Below are 24,615 nucleotides of genomic sequence, written 5' to 3'. Positions count from 1 at the left end.
TTTAAAACATTACAACAAAGAACGTTCCTATCGGGGAAATTTAAATAAGTATTATTACAATAAATTCGAAAATATTTCAATCAAAAGCTATTATACAATGTTTTGGGGCCTAAGCGAAGCGTTGGATTTAATCGAAGAATATCTTCGCATTACCGGAGACTGCTGTGAAAATGCAGATATTTCTAAAAACGATGACAAAGGTTCCGGTAAAAAGGAAAGAAATAATGAAGAACATATCAACATTTTATTATTTGGTTCCAATGACCCGAGGCATGTAATAAAAACAATTGCGAAACTGTATACACACCGGGAAAAAGGCTTCAATTCGGTAATAAATTTCTATATTATTGATGGGTGCGTAGAAATAGTGGCCCGAAACATGTTATTACTTGGAATAGCGTTGGAAAATCCAGAAACAATAAATGTTCGAAGTAAGGCACATTTATTTATGGATGTCTATGGAAATTCTTTACTGCGTCCCTTTTCGCATCAATACCTGATGGCAAAAACAAAGTCACTTCTTAAAATGATAACAGACAGTGAATATCTACAGAAATTAGCTCCATTCATTAGCATCGAAGGACTGAAATACCGTGAGCGTGATGGTCTTCTGAATGCACTGAATTTTTGGATGCCAAAGTCTGAAAACATTTTCAACATCAAGCAATACTGGAGCGATAGAGTCAGGAAATTGTTGGGAACGCGTTACGACTATCGAGAAGGCCAATTCGATTGGGACCTCAATATGGTGTTAAAGGATAGAGGTGCATCACAGATCTGTTCACAGGTAATAAACGTTCTTAAACCAACTTAAATGATAAGGGATAAAATAATATGCTTGAAAATAATTCACATCCTGCAAATAATTGGCATTCGTTTAATAGTGATTGATATGTTAAATAGATATAGCAAACCCAACAATTTCTGTATTGTTGTCTTTTGTAAAAAATCAACAAAATATAACAGTGGAGAAGGTTTGTCTTTGGAGTGCCAAAGAAAAACTTCTCAAGGAGATTGTTTAGGTATAATATATAAGTTTATAATTTTATAAGTTCTACTACTAAATTAGCTGTTTTAAAAATTAAAACAACAACAATGGAGTTAGACCGGACTACGAACGGATTAGACAGGGAAGACTAAAGTTTCGTCAACATGTTTTTCGTTCAGACTCAATAAGCACATATCAGTCGGAAATATTTGTCTTATTTACAAGTAGAGTTGGGCAATTGGACGACAAACTAACGTGTAATGTTACGTATACGCAGTTTGTTCATACAAACAACCGGTGTCCATTGAACTAAATAGTGAACTAGGTCGTTCAATATAGTTCAATTGGCACAACTCTATTTACAAGTGCAGTTGTTCGAGTTAACCCTGCAGTTACACATGCCATTAAATTGGTGCCAGTTGAGTACATGTATTATACTCGAAAATGCCGAAAAAGTGTTCGACTGGCGTGCAGTTTTCTTGTGTGTTTACACATACCAGTGCAAGTTCAATTTCAAAATTATTTTAAGCTGCACATAACACACAAAATTGCATTATATTTCAGATTTAAAACACAATTCACAACATACATACATATTTCATTATTTTTATTTTATTTCCTTTTAAAAAGATTGTTTTCAATCATAAACATACTCGTAGTGAATCTGGTATTGGCGTCTTTTCAATATTGTATAATCCCAGAGGGGAAATTATTTGTCAACCTATATTTTCATGAAAAACATCAAAATTATGTCTTTATTTGCCACTAATATATTGCAGCTACGGATGTGTATTATTTGTATTTCATAACCTTTTTGAAAATAGGCATTAAATCTTTGCATTCTTAAAAGAAACAAAAATGTACATGGATAAATAGTCTCGGCAACTCTTTTTTTTTCATTTTCGACATATCACTGGCAGCCAGTTCAAAATTTTACTGGCATGAAAAATCGAGCGCCAGTGGAGTCGACAATTCAATAAATGTATTTGTGTTAGTAAAATATTGTATATGTACCCAGTTGTTCGGGTAACTACCCAGTTGTTTGGGGTAACTGGGGAATAACTAGCAATTTTGCTGGCTACTGGTAAACACCCCTAGTTACCACCCAATCTACTCGCAATGTTATAGACTGGTGAATTTAACATGGGGATGTCATAGGAAGGGGTCTATTGTCCCCTCACTGCATTACCAGTAACCACCCAATTCGATAGTCTTGGAAAGGAAATTGTCTCTTTACTGCATTACCAGTAACCAACCAATTCGATAGTCTTGGAAAGACAATTGTCCCTTCATTGCATTACCAGTAACCAGTCAATTCGGCAGTCAGAAATTATAGCTAAAATTACTAGAAAGTTGAAGTCAGATAAATGGTTAAATGCATAAATATGTATGCATTAGCCACACTTTATTTTATTGCATGATGTGCAAAAATTTTACAAATGACAATATAATCTTGTATACTTATGGATATGACAGGTCCGTCTTGATCCTTGATACTGGAACTAGAGCGTTACTACTTGATACAGCGACTTATGCTTATTTGGTCCTTGGAATGTTTTTCTCGTGTGTCCTTCAGATCATTCAAAAGTTCCTGAAATAAAATGTATAAAGTTTAATAAAATGACGCGATATAATGTCAAGATAGATACCAATACTTACCGCAGATATATTATAAATATTCTTCTTAAATTGTTCATCCTTTCTATGATTTATATCGTAACACGTTCATTCATGGCACCTTAAATTTTTGCACAACAAACGCATCAAAATACGTTTTTTTTAATTATGAATACACAATATGACAGAACATTTGTTTATATTTTTCTTTAAAAAAGAGATTACAAGAGAGAAACATTGTCGATTACACTATCCATCGGTAGTCTATAAAATAGTCAATATATTACACGCCGCATTACCTGTAACTAGTGAATTGACATGATAGGCAGCCCATTTCCATGTGTCATTTTTGGTTGTAAAGTAACTAGGATCAATGAGTAACTAGTTACATAACTATGTCACAGTATACAATTGCTATTTATTGAACAACTGGGTAGGGAATAACTAGCAATTTTGCTGGCTACTGGTAAACACTACTATGTAGTTACCACCCAATCTACTCGCCATGCTATAGACTGGTGAATTTAACATGAGGATGTCATAGGAAGGGATCTATTGTGCGCTCACTGCATTATCAGTAACCACCCGATTCGATAGTCATGTGAAAGGCAAATGTCTCTTCATTGCATTCCCAGCAAAATTTGAAGGAAGGGGTTCCATGCGATGACGTGATTTCATGGCATCTTTTGCCTTGGTTCAAATGAAGTCGTGAAAGTTCCGATCTTTTCATTAGCCTTTGAACAAATGCAAAGGAAGTCGTGAAAGATCCGATCTCTTCATCAGCATTTGAACCTATGCAAAGGAAGTCGTGAAAGATTCGATCTTTTCATCAGCATTTGAACCCATTCCATCGATCCAATAGAGACGAATTTTGTGTTTTTATTTAAACACATTTTTCTAAATATATAAGATTAATTATTTACAATAGGTTTGATGTTGTCTGAGACTCGAAATCACTAACAACTTTGTTAAAACTCTCTTCGTAATGATAATGTCATTGCAAAGGGTTGGTAAAATGACATGCCAATGCATTGGCGGAAATGACATGCCAAAGCATTGGTGAAAATGACATGTCAAAGCATTTGTGTAATTGACACGCTTTGGGTCCAAAAATGAATAGCATCTTTTGGGGTCCACGCTCATATAAAATTCATCGATGAAGTTGCTAAAAAGATGACATGCAAGATCACTTGCACCCATGATTGAACGGCATCTTTAGCATCGAACATTTTGCTGGGTTACCAGTAACCAGTCAATTCGGTAGTCAGAAATGATAGTTAAAATTACTAGTAAGTTGAAGTCAGCTAAATGGGTAAATGTACATACATACATATCCATTAGCCACACTTTATTTTATTACATGGTGTGCAAAAATTTTACAGAGAACTACAGTGACTGTCACTGAAAATGATGCAACCTGAAATAACTAATGTAAACGTTGATAACTTGGAAACGAGTTGAGATTTTTTTAAAAATTAAAAAAAAAACTAAAAAATTAGGCTGAAAAGTTGTCTTTAAGATGGCATACAAAAATTTTCCGATTACAGTACCGTTATACCAAAAAATAAAAATTGGCATTTTTAAATTGAGCAATAAAAATGATGCACCACAATAATCGATTAATAATTTTTCAGTTATACCAAAAAATAAAAATTGGCATTTTTAAATTGAGCAATAAAAATGATGCACCACAATAATCGATTAATAATTTTTCAGTTTTTATGTCATTTAAGTAATCAGAATGGTGGAATAATTGGTTCCCTACCGTTTTCAGTAGTTTTGTCATTGATTCCGATAGAAAAAAATTATGTTCCTGACGTAATTTTGGCATGATTGTAATTATTGTCCTTTGTAGGCAATTTGGCTAGAAATTTCTAGTTTTTGAAGTTATTTTCCAAAAATTTACTATGAAAAATCATTAAGGGTTATGTCCAGAGCATGGTGGAATAAGAAGGTGTTACATCAAATCATACCAAACGTCAAATTTGATCACAATAATGCAGTGCTGTGAATTGCTTGTTTACATTTTATTTACAATAATGCATTTTGACAACTAGTCTAAAAATCAGCTGTTTTTGGCGCTGTACCTTCTTATTGTGTCTTGGTCCAGAGTACGTACACACAATCTAATGATATATGGAAAGTCATATATTAGCCAGGCTTTCCATATTTCATAGGGGTGTATGTACACTTTTTCCTTATTATTTTTTTTTTAATTTTTATAGAATTTACCGTTATTCGTACTATGGAATATATTATTGTTGTAATTAATTTTGTTTATTAGGGATATGAAATAGAACTATGTACTTGGATTTTAATAAAAATGTTTCCTTACCCTTAAAACTCGAGATTTATAGGGTGTATGTAGACTTTTTGGTTGACTGTATATTATAAATATTCTTCTTAAATTATTTTTGCCCAACAAATATGTTTTTTAATTATGAATAAAAAGTGTAAAGAAAAAAATGACAAAACATTTTTTCTATTTTGTTTTCAAAAAAGAGGAATAATGTTGAAAAGAGATTTCAAGAGAGAAATATTGTTCATTACCCAGCGTTTATACATGCCAGCGACAGTTCGAAAAATTCAATACATACACAATATTTTACTACCACAATTATATTTTTTGTATTGTCGACTCCACTGGCACTAGATTTTTCATGCCAGTAAAATTTTGAACTGTCTGCCAGTGATATGTCGAAAATGAAAAAAGAGTTGCCCAGACTATTTTTTAATCCATGTAAATTTTTGTTTCTTTTAAGAATGCAAAGATTTAATGCATATTCTCAAAAAGGTTATGAAATACAAATAATAATCTCGGTAGCTTCAATATATTAATGGTAAATAAAGACATAATTTTGATGTTTTTCATGAACATATAGGTTGACAAATAATTTCCCATCTGGGATTGTACAATATCGAAAAGACGGTAATACAAATAATAATCTCGGTAGCTTCAATATATTAATGGTAAATAAAGACATAATTTTGATGTTTTTCATGAACATATAGGTTGACAAATAATTTCCCATCTGGGATTGTACAATATCGAAAAGACGGTAATACCAGATTAATTAGGTTTATGATCGAAAACAATCTTTTTAAAAGGATAATTTGTGTGGCATTTTTGGGTGGAAAGTAACTAGGATCAATGTCAAAGTAGACAATTGCTATTTATTGAACAACTGGGTATTGCATTTTTCAAACTGTCACTGGCATGTGTAAACGCTGAGTAAGGTAGCACCAAAGAAATTCCAATGGATAACATTTAAACATTGACGAGCAAAACATTCAAAAAATGTTCAAATGAATGTGTGGAAAAAATAGAAATTGGTAACTCGTAAAACACATTTTTTGAGTTATGACAGTCATTGAGTAAATGAGCGCATGGTATAAGTAAAGAGATAGATTTAAATGAAAACAATCTATAGAACCCTTGATTTTCCTGAATTCCTAAAACGTCAAATTTAGTAAACACAAAAGCAACAAGCGTGTTTGTTTACAATACCATTTTTGAGAATTTTATAAAAAACGCGAAAAATGAATGAAGTGTTAAAGTTTTTCCACATAATCGAGTTGTGGATATGATAAAATGTTTGTTTCAATGCAAAGCTGACGAATTTCTTCCATACAAATGTTCTAAAAACAGTTTTAAAAATCATTGAATTCGATTGTTTTTAAAATTGTTTGGCATATTATTCAAACAGCACAGACACATACACAGATTGTGTATATTGTTTTGACGTTTTAGGAACAGTCGAAAGAAAAAATTTAAATTGACAGAAAGCTTTGGCTAACCTTTCTTATTAAACCATGCAACCTAGTATCCCTACATCATATTTTGATGAGTTTTGGGCAATTTTTCAACACTTGGTTTCATATCAAAATCATGGAAAAAGTATACAAAATATGCAAACAGTTTTTTTGTCGAAAATCGTCAATTAAATTTGGAAAATCGTCAATAGGAGTAAGGGAACAATTTTTTAGCACAAAATGGGATATGGTACTAGAGTACCTTTTAGTACATACCTAGTACCATTTTGCAGGTTTTGGAATATAACTATTAGGGTTATGATTATTTTACCTTTTTTTCTGAAAAATTATTTCCTGTAGTAAGAATGAATGAACTTTTACCTAATAATGCCAAAAATAACGTTCATTCCATTTAATTATTAAAAAAGGTCACTCACAAACCACTTTTGTTTTTATACCCTCCACCATAGTATGGAGGGTATATTAAGTTTGTTTTTCCGTTTGTAACGCATTGAAATACTCATTTGTGACCCTATAAAGTATATATATTCTTGATCAGGATAAAATTCTAAGTCGATCTGAGCACGTCCGTCCGTCCGTCCGTCTGTGGTAATCACTCTAGCATCCACAAAAATGGAGATAGGACGCTGAAATTTTGGGAAAATGCGTCTTTTGTTTGCAGGCAGGTCAAGTTCGATGATGGGCTATATCGGTCCACGTTTTGGTATAGCCCCCATATAACGGTACCTCCCGATTTACGGTATTTTGACGTTTTTAGCTACATTTTCAGACCGATTTGGATATAATTTGACATTTAGGGTTCTTAAGTGTCAATAAACATATATAATAAAACTTGTGGACATAGGTCCACGTTTTCGTATAGCCCCCATATAACGGTACCCCCCGATTTGCGGTATTTTGACGTTTTTAGCTACATTTTTAGACCGATTTAGCTATAATTTGACATTTAGGGTTCTTAAGTATCAATAAACTTATATAACAAAAGTTGTGGACATAGGTCTACGTTTTGGTATACCCCCCATATAATGGTACCCCCCGATATACGGTATTTTGACGTTTTTAGCTACATTTTCAGACCGATTTGGCTATAATTTGACATTTAGGGTTCTTAAGTGTCAATAAACATATATAACAAAACTTGTGGACATAGGTCCACGTTTTCGTATAGCCCCCATATAACGGTACCCCCCGATTTACGGTATTTTGGCGTTTTTAGCTACATTTTCAGACCGACAAAGCTATAATTTGACATTTAGGGTTCTTAAGTGTAACTAAACTTATATAACAAAAGTTGTGGACCTAGGTCCACGTTTTGGTATAGCCCCCATATAACGGTACCCCCGATTTACGGCATTTTGACGTTTTTATTTACATTTTCAGACCGATTTAGCTATCAATTGAAATTTAGGGTTCTTAATTGTCAATAAACATTTATAACTAGTGGACATAGGTCCATGTTTTGGAAGAGCCCCCATATAACGTTACCGCCCGATTTCAGGTACCTACCTACAAGTTTTAACCGAATTATCTGTAATTTGAACATTTGACATTTGAAATTCTTAGTGGTCACCACACCTCTCCACCAAAAATTGTCAAGAAAGCCCCATATAACGGTACCTTCCGATTTTCAGTAATTTGATGATTTTACCTACAATATAAAACCGAACTAGCAGTAATTTGACATTTGAAGTTCTTAGTGGTCACAACACCTCTCCATCAAAAACAACATAGGTCCATGTTCGGATATAGCTCCCATGTAACGGTACCTCCCAATTTTCAGTAATTTGGCAATTTTAGCTACAATTTTTAACAGAACTAACTGTAATTTGACATTTGAAGGTTTTAGTGGTCACCACACATCTGCATCAACAATTTTCAACATAACCCCAATATAACGATACTTTCCGATTTTCGGTACTTTGAGGATTTTACTTAAAATGTTTAACCGAACGTAGGTCCATGTTTTTGTATAGCCACAAAACAAACCTCCCGATTTTCCGTACCTTAGCTTTATTTTTTGGACGAACTTTCTGTAATTTGTTCATTTAAGTTCATATTTTCGTATTGCCCAGATACCTCCGAACTAGCTGTTAATGACATTTGAAGTTCCCACGTTATGTACCGATTTTCGATATTTTGAGGATTCTAGCTAAATTTTTTAACCGAATTAGGAGCTATTTGACATTAAAGGCTCCCATCAAAAACTGTCAACATAGGCCCATGTTTTATTATAACCCCTATATAACAGTACCTCCCAATTTCTAGCCCACCAAAAATTGTCAACAGTTAGATATAGGCACCATAAAAAGGACCTCCCGAATGAAGCATTTTATGTACATTATCTGACATTTTAACGTACTCACTTAAAGTTGGGGACAGGAATGAATATTTTATGGTGGAGGGTATGAAAAGTTCGGCCCGGCCGAAATTAATGCTTTTTTACTTGTTTTTTTAAATACTATGAAATGATAGAAAATTTTTCTCAAAAATTATATCCTTCTGCACGAGTGAATGACCTAAAATATCTTTTATTCCATTTAAATATTGAAAATGGTCACGCACAAACCACTTTCACTTGATATGATATATGAAATAAAGTTATATGTGATTTAAAATGATATATACATTAAAATGATATATATACATTGGTAAGAAACAAAAGCTTATGCCATTTTGGTTATGCCGTGTGGCTTTAAAGCTTGTTCTGGATTATGTATGTGCTTAAAGTGACTCCAAAAATTTTTCAACAAAGCTCATATATGAAAACTTTAAAAGCTTTTTGTGCGTGAGCTTTTTCCATCGAATCATCTTATAATTAAGATATTATCTAATCTTAGGTAACAGCTCATCACGCTATGATACAGGGATATGAGGTTGTAAAAAAGTCATAACCGTAATAACTATAACTAAAAGTATACATATTGAATTGCCACATGTTAGATTTAAATATATTTTATATTTTTAAACCAGCCAAGATCAGCCATATACGTTAACGTGACTACAACAACAACACACGTTCTCTTTTTTTCTCATCTGCCGTGGTTTAGCAAAGGAAAGACACTCTCAGAGAGACTAATGAACAAAATATTTTGAGCATCAATGTTTTAAACGCATTTTGTACTTGCATTTAAAACATGTGTTTTGGGGATTTAAGTAATTTATTTGACAGATATTCTATGGATTTGACAACTACCCAGCAAAAAAGTCATTACCAAATAATGACTTTATTCAGTAAATTTTTACAATTGTAACTACTTACTGATTAACCGTAAAAGTCATTATTTTTACATGGGGATATCATAGGAAGGAAGTACTTCCTTAAATGTGTTTTTTAAGTACAGTACTTACCAGTAGTCAAAAAAAGCTAAAAAGCGTATGTTCTATTTTTAGAACAATTGTGGTGAAATTATATTCAAATTCAACACTCCAATTATTTTTTATTTCTTCTTATTCTTTTATTCCGCTCCCTGCTGGTGTCGAACACATGAAGTTCTGATTTCTAGCCAAACACACTACACACTAGGCCACTCTACAAATAGTAAGGGTTGTTTGTCAACAAAAAACTCCCATGCCGACCGTGAGCTTTGAACACACAAACCTATGATTTGCAGTCGGACACACTAGCTCTGTGCTACCGAACTTATTCCTTAATAAGTAAGTAGTAAGTAAGGAAGTAAGTAGTAATGTGTAAACCATTATATATGCACTACCTGATAATGCGGAGTGTAATGAGAACTCATTACTCGGTAATGCATCTAGTAATGACATGTGCTTACCAAATTTTTGCTGGGTATAAAACATGTTAAAAACAGTTGTAAAATTATGAATAAAAATCGTCGATTTCTTTTTGTTTTCCGTTCACATATTTTGTTTTTGTTTTGCTTCATCCCAGTCCTGTTGTCTTTTTTGTTATTTGAAATAGTTTTGTTTTCATTTATTCATAAATGTCATTGTTTACTGTCTACGAAAATTACCAGACAGGGCCGAGGCAACTAGCCAAATATTTGTATGTATTAGTAAATCAGAGTTGTATTTGCAGACAGTCTGTCTTGTGTAAACGCCAAGTTAATATACAATGCCTGGAACACACGGCTTATTCCGATCACGTAATTTTAGTTCAATGTACTAAAAATACGTAATTTTACAATATCGATCTGAATTCTACGCAAACTACTATATACATAATGAGGAACTGGGAAATTCTTAAATCCATCCAAGACGAAATGCCATGTAATAAGCAAAACGAAGAACACCTTGACATCATGTTGGGTTAGATAAATAAATCCACAACAATTTAATTTTATAAAATAGATTTAATGTTTATTCTTCAAAAGACAAATTAGAACTGGAAAAAAATTAAAATTATTTTGATTGTTACAAAATCATTAATTATGAAAATCAATGCTATGTTGATGAAAAGAGAATATTGCAAAGTCAGCGGTAACTTGCTGAAATAAAAATAATATTTTTAAAGTATATAATAATTGGGTATTTTCAAGCCGCCACAGTACTCCCCCTCCAGCGTTGTCATTCAACGAAACGAACTTTCTTTATTGTGGGTTTTGATTTCTTTGTTTCGTGTGCTTGATTGTTTATTTCATCGGATACTATATACGGTTTCAATCTGTCAATAGAAACAACTTTCTCTTTTCCTTCAACCAGAATCCTGTTATAACTGGCTTTAAATTGCTCATCTTGTTTCGGAATTCGGTTATCCAATCGGATTCTTCTTGTAGCGAATCAATAATATGTTCCCCAGATAATGATAGATTGCTTCCGTAAACCATTTCAGCAGCGGATACATCAGAATACATCAGAGATAATCCATGAAGAGTATCAAAAACCAACTTTCTAAATGACCGTGTTAAGTAAGGTCTTATAGTAGAGCCGGATACATCACAGTAAATCTCAGATCCTTAATTTTTCATAAGCTTATGTTGTAGGCCAGCGGATTGCTGCTCCTAGCTAGTTCTCTAAAATCTATGCATTGAGGTGTTTTTATTGCCTCTATACGTGACATGGTATCAGCAATAACATTATTCTTACCGCTAATATGTCGTATATCTGTTGTGAATTGCGCAATGTTACAGGTTTGTGGTCAGTAAACATGTAGAACTGACGACCTTCTAAGAAATACTGGAAATGCTTTAGTGAAGAATATATAGCCAACAGTTCACGATCATATGATCTATACTTCTATCTATACTAGTAGGCGATAATTTCTTAGAAAAGAATCCAATCGATTTCTACTCACCGTTGACATATTGCTGTAAGACACCACCCATGGGATAATCGGATGCATTGACACAAATTGATGTTGCAGCATTTTCACACGGATAGGACAACAAAGTAGTACTTGCTAGCTCTTGTTTGCACTGCTCAAAAGCTTGTTTTTGTTCCTCAGTCCAATTTATAACGCTTTTATCGTTCTTCACATTACCGTTGTACATGTTGCGTATAATTGCTTGTGAATTTGCAGCACCTGGGAGAAATCTTCTGAAGAAGTTGATCATACACTGGAAACGGCGAAGATCCTTGATAGTGCTGGGAAGCTTACATATGTGTTTGTATTACCTGAACTCTGCTAGGAAGAGGTTTCATTCCATCCTTGGTCACAAGATAACAAGAAATTCTAATTCAGTAGCTCCAAAAACACTTTTACCGATGTTGATAGTGAGACCGTACTCGAGAAGTTTTTCAAATAATTTCCTAAGATGCTGTTGATGTTCTTCCGGACATTTGATGCAACGAGAATGTCGTCTATATAAAAGTAAACGAAATTCAAGTCTCCACATACCTCATGCATAAATCTCTGGAATGTTTGTGCAGCGTTGCCAATCTAAATGTCATCTTGGAAAATTCGAAATTCCCTATGGGTGTTGTTATTGCTGTCTTCTTTACATCTTCTCCACCGGTATATGGTGGTAAGCTTTCACTAAATCAATCTTTCTAAACACCATCTTAGCATCAAGCAATGCACCAAAATCATGAATATATGGAACTGCGTGTCGTTCTGGAATTGTGCTAGCATACAAACCTCGGGCGTCGCACTCCATTCGGTTTCCTCACCATATGTAGCGGACCAGCCCAACTGCTATTTGGTGGGCGACATATTCCAAGACGACTCATTTCCTCGAATTCTTTCTTCACAACTTTTAATTTTTTATGTGGATGACGTCTAGGTTTGCAGTAAACTAGTAGACCTTTGGTTGTATGAATCTGATGCTGAACTGAATGTTTTGCATTCGATATGAAATTGATCTTTGTTAAATCGTCGAATTCTCGAAGTAATGACGTATACGCAGATGCGCTTGATATGCACTTAATTGAGGAATCCTGCACACTTGCTATAGAGCCACTACATCTCCGATTGGTGTGGGGGTTTATAAGACTATTATTTTTAATATCAATAATATCTGATCCAATAATAGGTTTCTGTACATCAGCAATCGCGAAGTTCCATTTAAACAATCGATTCAGCCCCAAATCTATGTAAAGGGTTTTTGTGCCATAAGTTCTGATGGGTGTCTGGTTAGCGGCATACAAAACAAATTGATTGGGAGGTTGACTGCGCATGGTTTTTGAGACCGGATACACCGTTAAATCCGCTCCTGTATTTACTAAATACCTGATTTTCGATTTAGTGCCTCGAACAAACAGGCGACATACTTCTGGGGTACACTCGTCCCTCACCAAAGACGGTCCATCATTCAGTTTTTAGATCTTGGTGTTCTGTAATTGCATCGGGCAACACATTTTCTGGCTTTCCCGCCAAATTTGAAATGATAACAGCAATACGGTTTTGATTTGCTTCCGGAATTCTAACGTCGATGTTTTGAGGATGACTTACCATCCGGAATGAACCCATCTGCTTGCAAAGGGTTTCTAATTCCTTCTAAACGAGTGTTTGATGGAAAGAAGCTGCATACATCAGAATACATCAGAGATAATCCATGAAAAGTATCAAAAACCAACTTTCTAAATGACCGTGTTACGTAAGGTGTTATAGTAGAGCCGGATACATCACAGTAAATCTCAGATCCTTCTCCTGCTCCTAGCTAGTTCTCTAAAATCTATGCATTGAGGTGTTTTGATTGCCTCTATACGTGACATGGTATCAGCAATAACATTATTCTTGCCGCTAATATGTCGTATATCTGTCGTAATATCAGTAAAAATGTAGAACTGACGACCTTCTAAGAAATACTGGAAATGCTTTAGTGAAGAATATATAGCCAACAGTTCACGATCATATGCCCTATACTTTGTCTGAGTAGGCAATAATTTCTTAGAAAAGAATCCAATCGGTTTCTACTCACCGTTGACATATCGCTGTAAGACACCACCCATGGCATAATCGGATGCATTGACACAAATTGATGTTGCAGCATTTTCACACGGATAGGACAACAAAGTAGTACTTGCTAGCTCTTGTTTGCACTGCTCAAAAGCTTGTTTTTGTTCCTCAGTTCAATTTATAACAGTCCTAGATTTAATAGTGTATGACCTTAACGCTTTTAGAGCAGCCTGACTGTCCACGTAAACAATGACTATCTTATCTACCAGGTCCGTCATTCCCACTAGTAGCTCCAAGGCTTTCCAAATCGCAAAAACTTCTTCCTGAAAAACACTACAATTGTCATTAAGCTTATACGAGCCTTCTTCCATCTTCGACCCATCGCACGGTGGTCGAAAGCACTGATCTAGCGGCGCGAAATTCATAACTTGCGAACGAATTGAGATACGTCACTGAAATTTTGCACAAACTCAGCTTGTACCTGTGGGTAATAATAAGCCAAATATGAACAATATCGGCTAATGTTTCGGTATAGCCCCCATATAACAGTACCTTCCGATATTCGGTATTTTGAGAATTTAAGCCACAATTTCGTAGCAAATTAGCTGTAATTTGGTACTTAGGGTTCCTAGTGGTCACAAAATATTTCCACCAAAAATTATGAACAAAGGTCCACGTTTTGATATAGCCCCCATGTAACCGTACCTCCCAATTTAAGGTATTATGAATATCTGACCACATTTTTTATTCAAATTGGCTGTAATTTTGCATTCCGTGTTCTCACTGCGTATAAGATCTTCTTGCAAAACATTTTCAATACGGATTTATGTTTGGATGTAGCCCCTTTTATGGTACCCCCGATTCGTTGAATTTTTACTTGTTATCCCACATTTAATAACATATTTAGCTATTATATGGTATTATAGTGTCTCCGGGGGTAGAACTCATCCTTGCCAACATTTCTCCAAAAAGGTCCATATTTTGATTTAGCTCCCATACAAATCCACAGCTAAATTTGTATGGATTTCATGCAAAATCCCTTATTTTAAAAGTGCAGTCATTAAAAGATTTGCACATATTTGCAGCCCGAATGTGGTTATTCAGTATCCAGAGAGTCCAATTTCATTCCCCAAAAAATAATCGGACCTAAGTTCGGCCAAGTTTACAAGATGCACTCTATGGAACAAGCGCGTACAACCCATAAAAACACTAAAAAATTGAATTTTTTGAAAATTTATTGTTATATAACTAAGTATCTCCAGACACCAAACTAATTTTTATAATTTAAATCACACCCTCTGCTATTAATTAAAAATATATCTTGTCCATTTTCATTACGAATTTATTTAACATTTAAACCAATATGAAGTTAATTTTTTTGCAACAATTTTTTAAAATCTGATGCAACAAAAACTCTTGTATTTGATAGTGAATAACTGAGTGAATATTTACAACAACAAAAATGAAAGAAACAAATTCTTTGTCTGCAAAGTGTCTGCAATCGATACAATGGAAAATATTTCGCAATTTTATAGTTCGATTTTTTGACTTTCGCGCAGCTAGATCAGTGGTTTCGACCAGTGTGCATCGGTGAAGATTGGTAAGCTATCGGGAAGTGGTCTGCCTTGTTCCCATTCACTCCTGTCGGGGATTATTACTTCAGCTATGTCAAAGTCCAGGCTTGGTGAGATGTAGTCAGTCTCATCTCCCCTGTCTCTTAGTTCAATCTGACCATATATCCGCTGTAGAACACTAGCATGTCCAAGATGTGAACAACGCCACAGATTTAGCTCCTTAAGCCTCAAGGCAGATCGTGATGCTTGATACTGTACAAGAATATCCATGGGCTGGACGTTCAGTATGGCATTCAATGCTGCCTGAGGGGTGCTTCTTGTTGCTCCAGTAATTATAATTGACGCAGCTCGTTGCACAGTAGCTAACTTGGACAGATTGGAATTATTGCTTAGGGCGTGCCACAAGACGAGACAACCATAGGTCAAAATGGGACAGACCACTGTCCTATGCAACCAATGTATTACATGTGGTCTGAGACCCCAACTCTTGCCTATGGAGTTCTTATAGGAATAGAGCGCGATCAGACCCCTCTTGGTGCGCTCCTCCGTGTTCCTTTTCCAACTTAGCCGATGGTCAGGACCACTCCCAGTTATTTTGCCTCCGTAGAGAGATCCAACCGCACACCATCCAGCATTGGCGGCACACATTCGGCAATATTTCTTTTTCTGGTGAATAGTACCAGCTCAGTCTTTGCAGGGTTCACCCCAAGACCATTTTGGTGAACCCAGCGAGAGAGCTGAACCAGCGCACCCCGCATCAGTTCTGACAGCATCGACAAGAATTTTCCACTAATTAAAATGACAAAATCGTCAACATATGCTACTACTTTAGTTCCTAAATATTCGAATTCCTTGAGTATCCCGTTCACCACTAGAAGCCACAGTAGTGGTGATAAAACTCCACCCTGTGGGGTGCCCCTAGTGACTGACTTCCTTACGGAAATCTCTCCAATACTGGAATTGATCAGTCTGCTCTCTAGCATTCTATCAATCCAGTTGAATATGATAGAGGGGACACTCTAGCTCCAGAGAAAAATTAATGGATTAAAATTTCACGTTATTGAACGCTCCTCCTATGTCTAGAAAAGCGGCCAATGTGTGATCCATGTTATTCATGTTCTTCTCAATATAACCCAGTACCTCGTGTTGCGCTGTTTCAGTAGATTTGCCTTTCATATAAGCATGCTGTGAGCTGCTTATAAGGTTACGATATATATAAGATCTAATCTTCAAGTCGAGCAGCCTTTCTAAAGTTTTCAATAGAAAAGGGGAAAGACTAATCGGTCTGTAGTCCTTCGGCAACGCGTAGCTTGGCTTCTCAGCCTTGGGAATATAAGTCACTGCTACCTCTTTCCACAGTGCCGGTATGTGTGACAGCTTTAGACAGGCCCTAAAAATAACCTTCAGTATAGTGGTCAAAATCGGCGGTGCGTTTTGAAGCATCGCCGGAATGACACCATCTGGACCAAGAGATTTGTAGGCCTGAAAAGTGCTGATCGCCCAAGAGATCCTTGGGTCGCTTATCAACCTGTTGACAAAAACCCCCTCGTCAGGAGTATAGATTCTGTTCGAATCCAGACTTGGATAAGTGTCAGCGTCCTTGCATCCCGGAAAGTGGGTCTCTGCCAGCTGGTCAAGAGTCTCTAGAGCGGAGTTCGTCCACGTACCATCACTTTGCTTGATGCTCCCAATAGGTTTAGGGTCCTTTGAGATCACCTTGCGAAATCTAGCCGCTGCATCACATATCACCTCACTAAAGTTTATCCAGGAGCTCCTCTTGGCTTTCCTGACCTCGTTTTTGTACTTATTGGAGCTAGCTCTATACTGGTCCCAATCTGTACTAAGTTTGGTCCTGTTCGCTTTGTTATATGCCCTCCTGCTAGCCTTCCTATAGCTAGCCAGATTTTTATTCCACCAAACTGTCTGTATTCTCCTACCTGGATAAAATAATGGGCAATCCCGCAGAATCTTTGTTAGGTCCTCAACCCGCCTGTTAACTTCCCTCTCTGTGTGAAGTTCTGGAATTTCACACAGTCTTGAAGAGGCCCAATAGGTTCTTTTACTTCCACACGAGACTCGAAAGTGTATCGTCCTATGTTCCGAAAAGGAGCATTCCTCCGATACCCTCCAGTCTGTTATGGAAGCATCCTCCATATTTGTAAGAGTGAGGTCTATTACCTCCTCTCTTACCTTATTCTGGAAGGTGGCCGTGTTTCCCCTATTACATACTCGTAGATCATTAATTAAAATGAAATCACAGCCCATTATTACTTTGCAACTGCCCGAAAAGTCAGCCACCAACTTACGCACCAATCTACTTAGTGGGTCAGGTACCTCATACGGCATGTAGACCAAGGCCAGCACCAAGGCTCTTTCAGAGCCAACATCCAGCCTCTATACTGTCGATCGCCATTACTGTAATTATAGAGTTGAATAAGAACTTTTAAACTTTTCTTCGCTATAATACAAGTCATTACCTTCTCCCCATTCGAGGTATAGAAAAGGAAGTAACTTCCATCGTTTAGTCCAGAAGCCCTATTTCCAAATAAATAGGGTTCCTGAAACAAAGCGATGTCTATTTCAGATTTTGTAAGGGAGAGAAGGACTTCTGCAGCCGCCGCTTTGTAATGATGCAGGTTGATCTGCACCACGCAAAGGCCCTGCTGCCCGAACTCCTTACTAAGACTGCGAGAAGCGGATCCGAAGCCAGTCCAACCCGAAGTTTAGCTCTCTCTTACAATTCTTAATAAACTCGGCGCTCGAACTATCCATGGTGAACTTCATCACCGTACCTCCTCCTTCTGTGAAGGATTTTACCAATTTCCAGCTGTCGGTCTGGATGGGCCTGTTTTGCTTCCTGATCAGCTTCAACACCTGTGCCACATCCCAATCAGGAGGTGGCACACATGTTGTCTCCGCGATTCTGGATGGGATTTCGGTGATGGAAGTCTCAGCCAGCCTGCAACCGACCCACAGAGCATCAGAGCCATTCACTGTTTGGGTGAGGAAATCATGCGATTCCTCATCCTTACAGTTAATAACTTTGACGCCCTTGTATACGGCTGCCCTGCCAAAGGCGGTCTTTCTCTCATCCACATCATCGGCAATTAAAAGTGGTTTGTGCGTGACCTTTTTCAAGATTTAAATGGAATAGAAGTTATTTTAATCATTGATAGGCAAAAGTTCATTTACTCGTGCAACAGGAAATAATTTTTGAGATTTTTTTTTTCATTTTACAGTATTGTGCGGGACCTTTTTACAGCGATTTATTTAACCATAGGCTAACCCAGCAAAAATGTTGTAGGCACATGTCATTACTTTCTGCATTACCAGGTAATGCGTAATCATTACCCTCCGCATTATCAGACAGTACATACATATATAACAGGTAACATATAACTAGTTACATCCTTACTTACTACTTACCTACAAAGGAATAAGTACGGTGGCACAGGGCTAGTGTGTCTGACTACAAATCCTACGTTTGTGTGTTCAAAGCTCACCGTCAGCATGGGAGTTTTTTGTTGACAAAATTACGAAGAAATGTTGATGTACATGGATGTTTTTAAACAACCCTTACTATTTGTACGAGTGGCCTAGTGTGTAGTGTGTTTGGCTAGAAATCAGAAGTTCATGTGTTCGACACCGACAGGTAGCGGAATAAAAGAAAAAAAGAAATAAAAACAAAAAATAAATGGAATGTTGAATTTTAATATAATTTCACCACATTTGTTCTAAAAATAGAACATATGCTTTTTAGCTTTTTTTGACTACTGGTAAGTGGTTAAATATGTACTTAAAAAACACATTTAAGGAAGTACTTCCTCCCTATGACATCCCCATGTTAAAATAATGACTTTTACGGTCATTTAGTAAGTAGTTACAACTGGAAAAATTTACTGAATAAAGTCATTATTTGGTAATGACTTTTTTTGCTGGGAATGAATGTATAGACAGAGAAATTGTAATGTGCTTGTTTTTTGTACGCCCTTACCGAAACTACGCAGACTTCTCACTCAATTGCACAATGTTCTGGGGTAAATTGCAATATTTTGTTGAATATTTTCATATGATGTACCTAGTAACTCATTTTTAACACATGTGCAGTTGACTAGACGATGCAAAACTTTGTACACTTTTCAGATTTGGATGACAATACACGATTATGAAAAAAAGAAATAATAAAAAATTAGGTTACAGAAATTAGAAAATAATTTTTCTCTTAGCGTCAATAAGTAAAGTCTTCTTCATGATGGGATATCTCAAATAAAACAACTGTCATTTATTGCCATTTAATTTTTCATTTTTCCCATTTTAATTTAAATGCAAGCTTTTTATTTGAGCGATTCCATCATGAAGAGGCTAAAAGAACATTAGGGTTATGACTTCTTGCCGTTTTTTTTTCAGGAATGACTGAACTTAGATTTTAAATAAACAATAAATAATTAAAACACTAAAGTGTTATTTTCTAGTTTTTAGTGCATTTATAAAATAAAACACTTTAGTGTTTTAATTATTTATTGTTTATTTAAAATCTAAGTTCAGTCATTCCTGCTACAGGAAATCATTTTTGAAAAAAACGGCAAGAAGTCATAACCCTAATGTACATACAGATAGCGTCAAAATAAAGTTTACACCTCTCAAAATCCAGAACATATTAGGCTCTTAAAACGCGTCAAAATAATGTTTACTCTTTTTGCCAATCGTCAGAATTTTTTTATTTCTTTAACAAAATGAAGGGTTATTTTGACCTTTGAACTTATTATCACATTCGAGCCTCCAAACAATAATTCAACGAGCGTTTTGGTGTAATCTGGCACCCTTTTCGTGTAATTTTGGCATAAAATAGGTCTCCATTTAAACATTCTGTCGAATTTTTTTGGTAAGTGGAAGATATTGTTCTCATATCCCTGAACCCATAAAATTAATTTAGCCAGACTCCGTTACTGCCATACACCCCCTGAACATATAGAAGACTTCATAATATTTGAGTATATTTACCGCGTTCCCATCATTGAAAGCTTCGTAGGCATTTCTGAAATTTTTTCGTAGTGTTTTAGCGAATATAACGTGGGAAAATATGTTTTTCCATAGTCCCGACGATTTTCACACATTGCGTCGCAAAAAATGCCAAAAACTGTAAAAAATAAATATGAACGAAGATTTTAACGGCGAGAATAATGTATACGCAATCAAATACAGTGCAGTCTCCTGTATGTTCGGGGGTGCATGACAGTAGCGGTGTGCGGATAAATGGCTTTTATGGGTTCGGAGATATGAAAATAATATCTTTCACTCAAATTGACACGATTTTAAAGACCCTAGTCTGGGGTTAATACCAAAGATATAAATGAAACATTGGAAGGGCCTAATATTTTCTGGATTTTAATTCACCACTAAATACTTAAAAATTGACATTTATATCTTATAAGTATAATATCTCTATGTCGGTGTAATAATGCAATCAAAACAACCTTGAGAGTTGTAAACTTCATTCTGACGCTCACTGTTTGTACCTACATATTTACTTTTGTTGTTTTATATAGAAAGGCTTTATCGGACCTTCTGTTTTCTTTTTTTTTCAGGAATATAGACATTGGCGAGAAACTGGCATCGCATTCACCTTCCCAGAATTTGAATATCACTTGCCGAATAAAACGTTATCAGCTGGATTGGTTCGCAATGGTGAACAATATTTTCATCGCGGTTATGTTGGCGATATTCAAACTGGTCCATTTGTAAATTTTGGTCTGACGACTTCCGATAAACGAATGCTAAAATCCGCACACGGGGAAAATGACTATCGCTCAACTGATATTACTGAACGAAATATTTTGGAATTATTTCACGAATTAACATCTCAAACACCATACGAACACGATCTTACCCATTCACATAAATACGGAAGTGTTCGTCTTCAAATGAGCAAAATTCTTACAAGTACTAATAATGATGTAATGGTGACGCTGTCAGATTACGAACATCCATGGATAAGAGCTAACGGGGTTCAAATTAACTTTCTCTCTACGGAATGTGTTTTTACAATGCAAAACAATAATTCACGCTGGACGGAATTTTTTGATATAATCTTTGTATCCCACAACTACTTTTCATTCCTGAAAGAGTCATTCGTCAGTATTATGCGCTCACCGTCTATACTTATTTTTGAAGGCAAATTGCTGTGTACTGAAAGGAAGGATGTGGTGGACAACTTTGATGAAAAACTGCTTAGTTTTGGAAAAGGAAACAATTTGAAATCCGTTATAAACTACGACGCTATTAATGCTAAACGATCCCATTTCAAATTTAAAAAAATTAATTAAATATTATTTAATTGTATTGTATGTTTTCTGTTAAATGCCTGAATATCATCATCATATCATCATCTAAAAACTAAAATGAAATACCTGCCTGAAAGTCTTTATACCAAAAAGTTATTTTGGCAGGTCTGTCTCTCGTTAATTTTGAAAATAGAAAATTTTAAAAATGTGTTGAAAACATCACAATTTTAAGAAAAAATAGAAAACATGATTGAAATGAATAGAATATAACATAAAATAGATGTTGGATGGAAACAAAATTATTTTTCCAGTTCATATCAACTAATTTTGAATGTCTTTTGTTTGAAACTTCCTTTAAAATCAACAAACAAAAAATATGAAAAAATGAACATGTTGGTATGAAGTATGCACCATGTCGTATGAACGGGTTAATTCGTATATAGAGATGGTATTTACTGGGTATTTACCTGGTAAATACCCACACGGTGAGTAAATACCGGGTAAATACCCATTTGTGGGTATTTATTTGGGTATTTACTATATTGAATGGCAAATACAACATTTCACACCCTATTCCTGGGTTTAGGTTGTAAATTCGTTTCAAAATGTATAGTTTTACAATACTTTAAACTAGTGGGTAAATACCCGAGTATTTGCCCAAGTGTTGGGTAAAAACTCATTAACTACCGAATCACTTGACGTAGGCTGACAAAATTTGGCTCACATCTTTCTTATGTCAACAGAACTTCTGGTACTGAACATGGGGTCTCTGGGTGCATGTTTTGATATAGCCCCCATATAACCGTACCTCCCTATTTAAGGTATTTTTTGTCTATTAGCCACATTTTACAATAATATTGGCTGTAGCTGGGCACAGTAAGTTCTCAATGTGTAGAAAATATCCTTGCAAAAATTTGTCAATATAGGTCCACGTTTTCTAATAGCCCCCATATAAGGGTACCCCGATTTCGAGTATTTACCCAAATTTTGGGTAAAAACTCTTTAACTGCCGAACCACGTGACGTAGGCTGACAAAACTTGGCATAAATCTTTCTTATGTCAAAAGAACTTTTGGTACTGAACATGGGGTCTCTGGGTCCTTGTTTTGATATAGCCCCCATATATCCGTACCTCCCGATTTAAGGTATTTTTTACCTATTAGCCTCATTGTACAATCATATTGGCTGAAAATTGGCATAGTGAGTTCTCCATATGTAGAAAATACCGTTGCAAAAACTTGTCAACATAGGTCCATGTTTTCTAATAGCCCTCATATAAGGGTACCCCGATTTCGAGTATTTACCCAAACTTTGGGTAAAAACTCTTTAACTGCCGAACCACTTGACGTTGGCTGACAAAATTTGGCTCAAAACTTTCTTATACCAATAGTATTAAACGTATTGAAAATTGAGTCCCTGGGTCCATGTTTTAGTATAGCCCCCATATAGCCGTACCTCCCGATTTAAGGTTTTTTGATCTATAAGCCACATTTTACAACCAAATTGGCTGTAATTTGGCACATTGAGTCCTCAATGATTATAAAATATCCTTGCAAACATTTGTCAACGTAGGTCCACCCTTTCTTATAGCCCCCATATATGGGTACCCCCATTTCAAGTATTTACCCAAATATTGGGTAAAAACTCTTTATCTGCCGAACCATTGGCGTAGGCTCACAAAATTTGGCTAAAAATTTTCTTATATCAATAGTATTACAGGTATTGAAAATGGAGTCCCTGGGTCCATGTTTTGGTGTAACCCCCATATAGCCGTACCTCCCGATTTAAGGTATTTTTCATCTATTAGCCAAATTTTACAACCAACTTGGCTGCAATTTGGCACAGTGAGTCCTCAAGGAGTATAATATATCCTTGCACATATTTGTCAACGTAGGTCCACGTTTTCCTGTAGCCCCCATATAAGGGTATCCCGATTTCGAGTATTTACCCAAAAGTGCATGGAAGAATAAATACAAGGTAAAGTTAATACTACAACAAATACAACTCGAACAACAACCACAAAGGAATTTGTTTTTGTTTGGAACGTTAGTGTCAAATATAAATGTAAACAAAATAAGGAAATGTCTATAAATTATTGGAATTTAAAAAACTATTAATTTTTCACATTTGATTGAATATTTTGAAAAACATGAATGAAAACTGGTTAGATTTTCAGTTTGAATGTTTCCGTATCATTCCACTAAATACACAATATCACGCAGGAAGTAGAATTCTTGCCAAAATGTTTGGGGTCGCTCGTAATTCATTGAAAAAAGAGAAGCTGTTTCAATCTTTTGTTTTTGAAAACAAAAAGCACATGTTTATTAGGGCTTTATTATTTTCAAGTTTAATAAAATACCACACATATTAACAAATATTGTACCGCCTCTATAAGTGGTGTTTTAGTGTGCGACATGTCGTTCGGACCTGGTGGAGGTTACATGTCATTGATATGAAGGAGTCTTTATGGGAAATTGTTTTTATTTCAGATGAATAATTTTTTTCTTCAAAAAATATATATCCCTACCTTTTCTTGTTCTACCATGCCAAAAGTGGGTAAAAACTCATTAACTGTCGAACCACTTGACGTTGGCTGACAAAATTTGGCTCAAAACTTTCTTATATTAATAGTATTAAAGGTAATGAAAATGGAGTCCGAGGGTCCACTTTTTGATATAGCCGTACCTCCCGATTTCAGAAACCCATATTGGGGCTACAAAATTTTTTGCAAGGATATTTTATACATATTGGGAACTCACTGTACCAAATTACAGTCAGTATGATTGTAAAATGTGGCTAATAGTTAAAAATACCTTAAATCGGGAGGTACGGCTACATGGGGGCTATATCAAAACATGAACCCAGGGACTCCATTTTCAATACCTTTAATACTATTAATATAAGAAAGTTTTGAGCCACATTTTGTCAGCCAACGTCAAGTGGTTCGACAGTTAAGGCCTGCGTACATAAGCTGCTCTGCCTGATTGCCTTGCTTGCCTGCTTCATTTTTGACATAATAAAAATAAAAGAATTAAGAAGGCCGAGGAAATTTCGAACTGGTTTGCCCTTTTCTTTTTTTATTCTT

The 24,615-nt window shown here is 35.5% G+C and overlaps 1 protein-coding gene across 1 annotated transcript; it reads left to right on the top strand.

Annotated features, from left to right (window-relative positions):
* Positions 1 to 21,856, top strand: Dnaaf3 (Dynein axonemal assembly factor 3). The gene is made up of 2 exons (XM_073989654.1): positions 1 to 787; positions 20,836 to 21,856. Exons 1-2 carry the CDS (start codon positions 98 to 100, stop codon positions 21,571 to 21,573), a joined length of 1,428 nt encoding a protein of 475 aa, XP_073845755.1. The 5' UTR covers positions 1 to 97; the 3' UTR covers positions 21,574 to 21,856.
* Positions 21,857 to 24,615: the final 2,759 nt, after the last annotated feature.

Source organism: Musca autumnalis, unplaced genomic scaffold, assembly GCF_047663935.1.
Source record: "Musca autumnalis isolate F117 unplaced genomic scaffold, ASM4766393v1 scaffold_5, whole genome shotgun sequence".
Classification (NCBI taxonomy): Eukaryota; Metazoa; Arthropoda; class Insecta; order Diptera; family Muscidae; genus Musca; species Musca autumnalis.
This window is presented reverse-complemented; position numbering and strand designations above follow the sequence as displayed.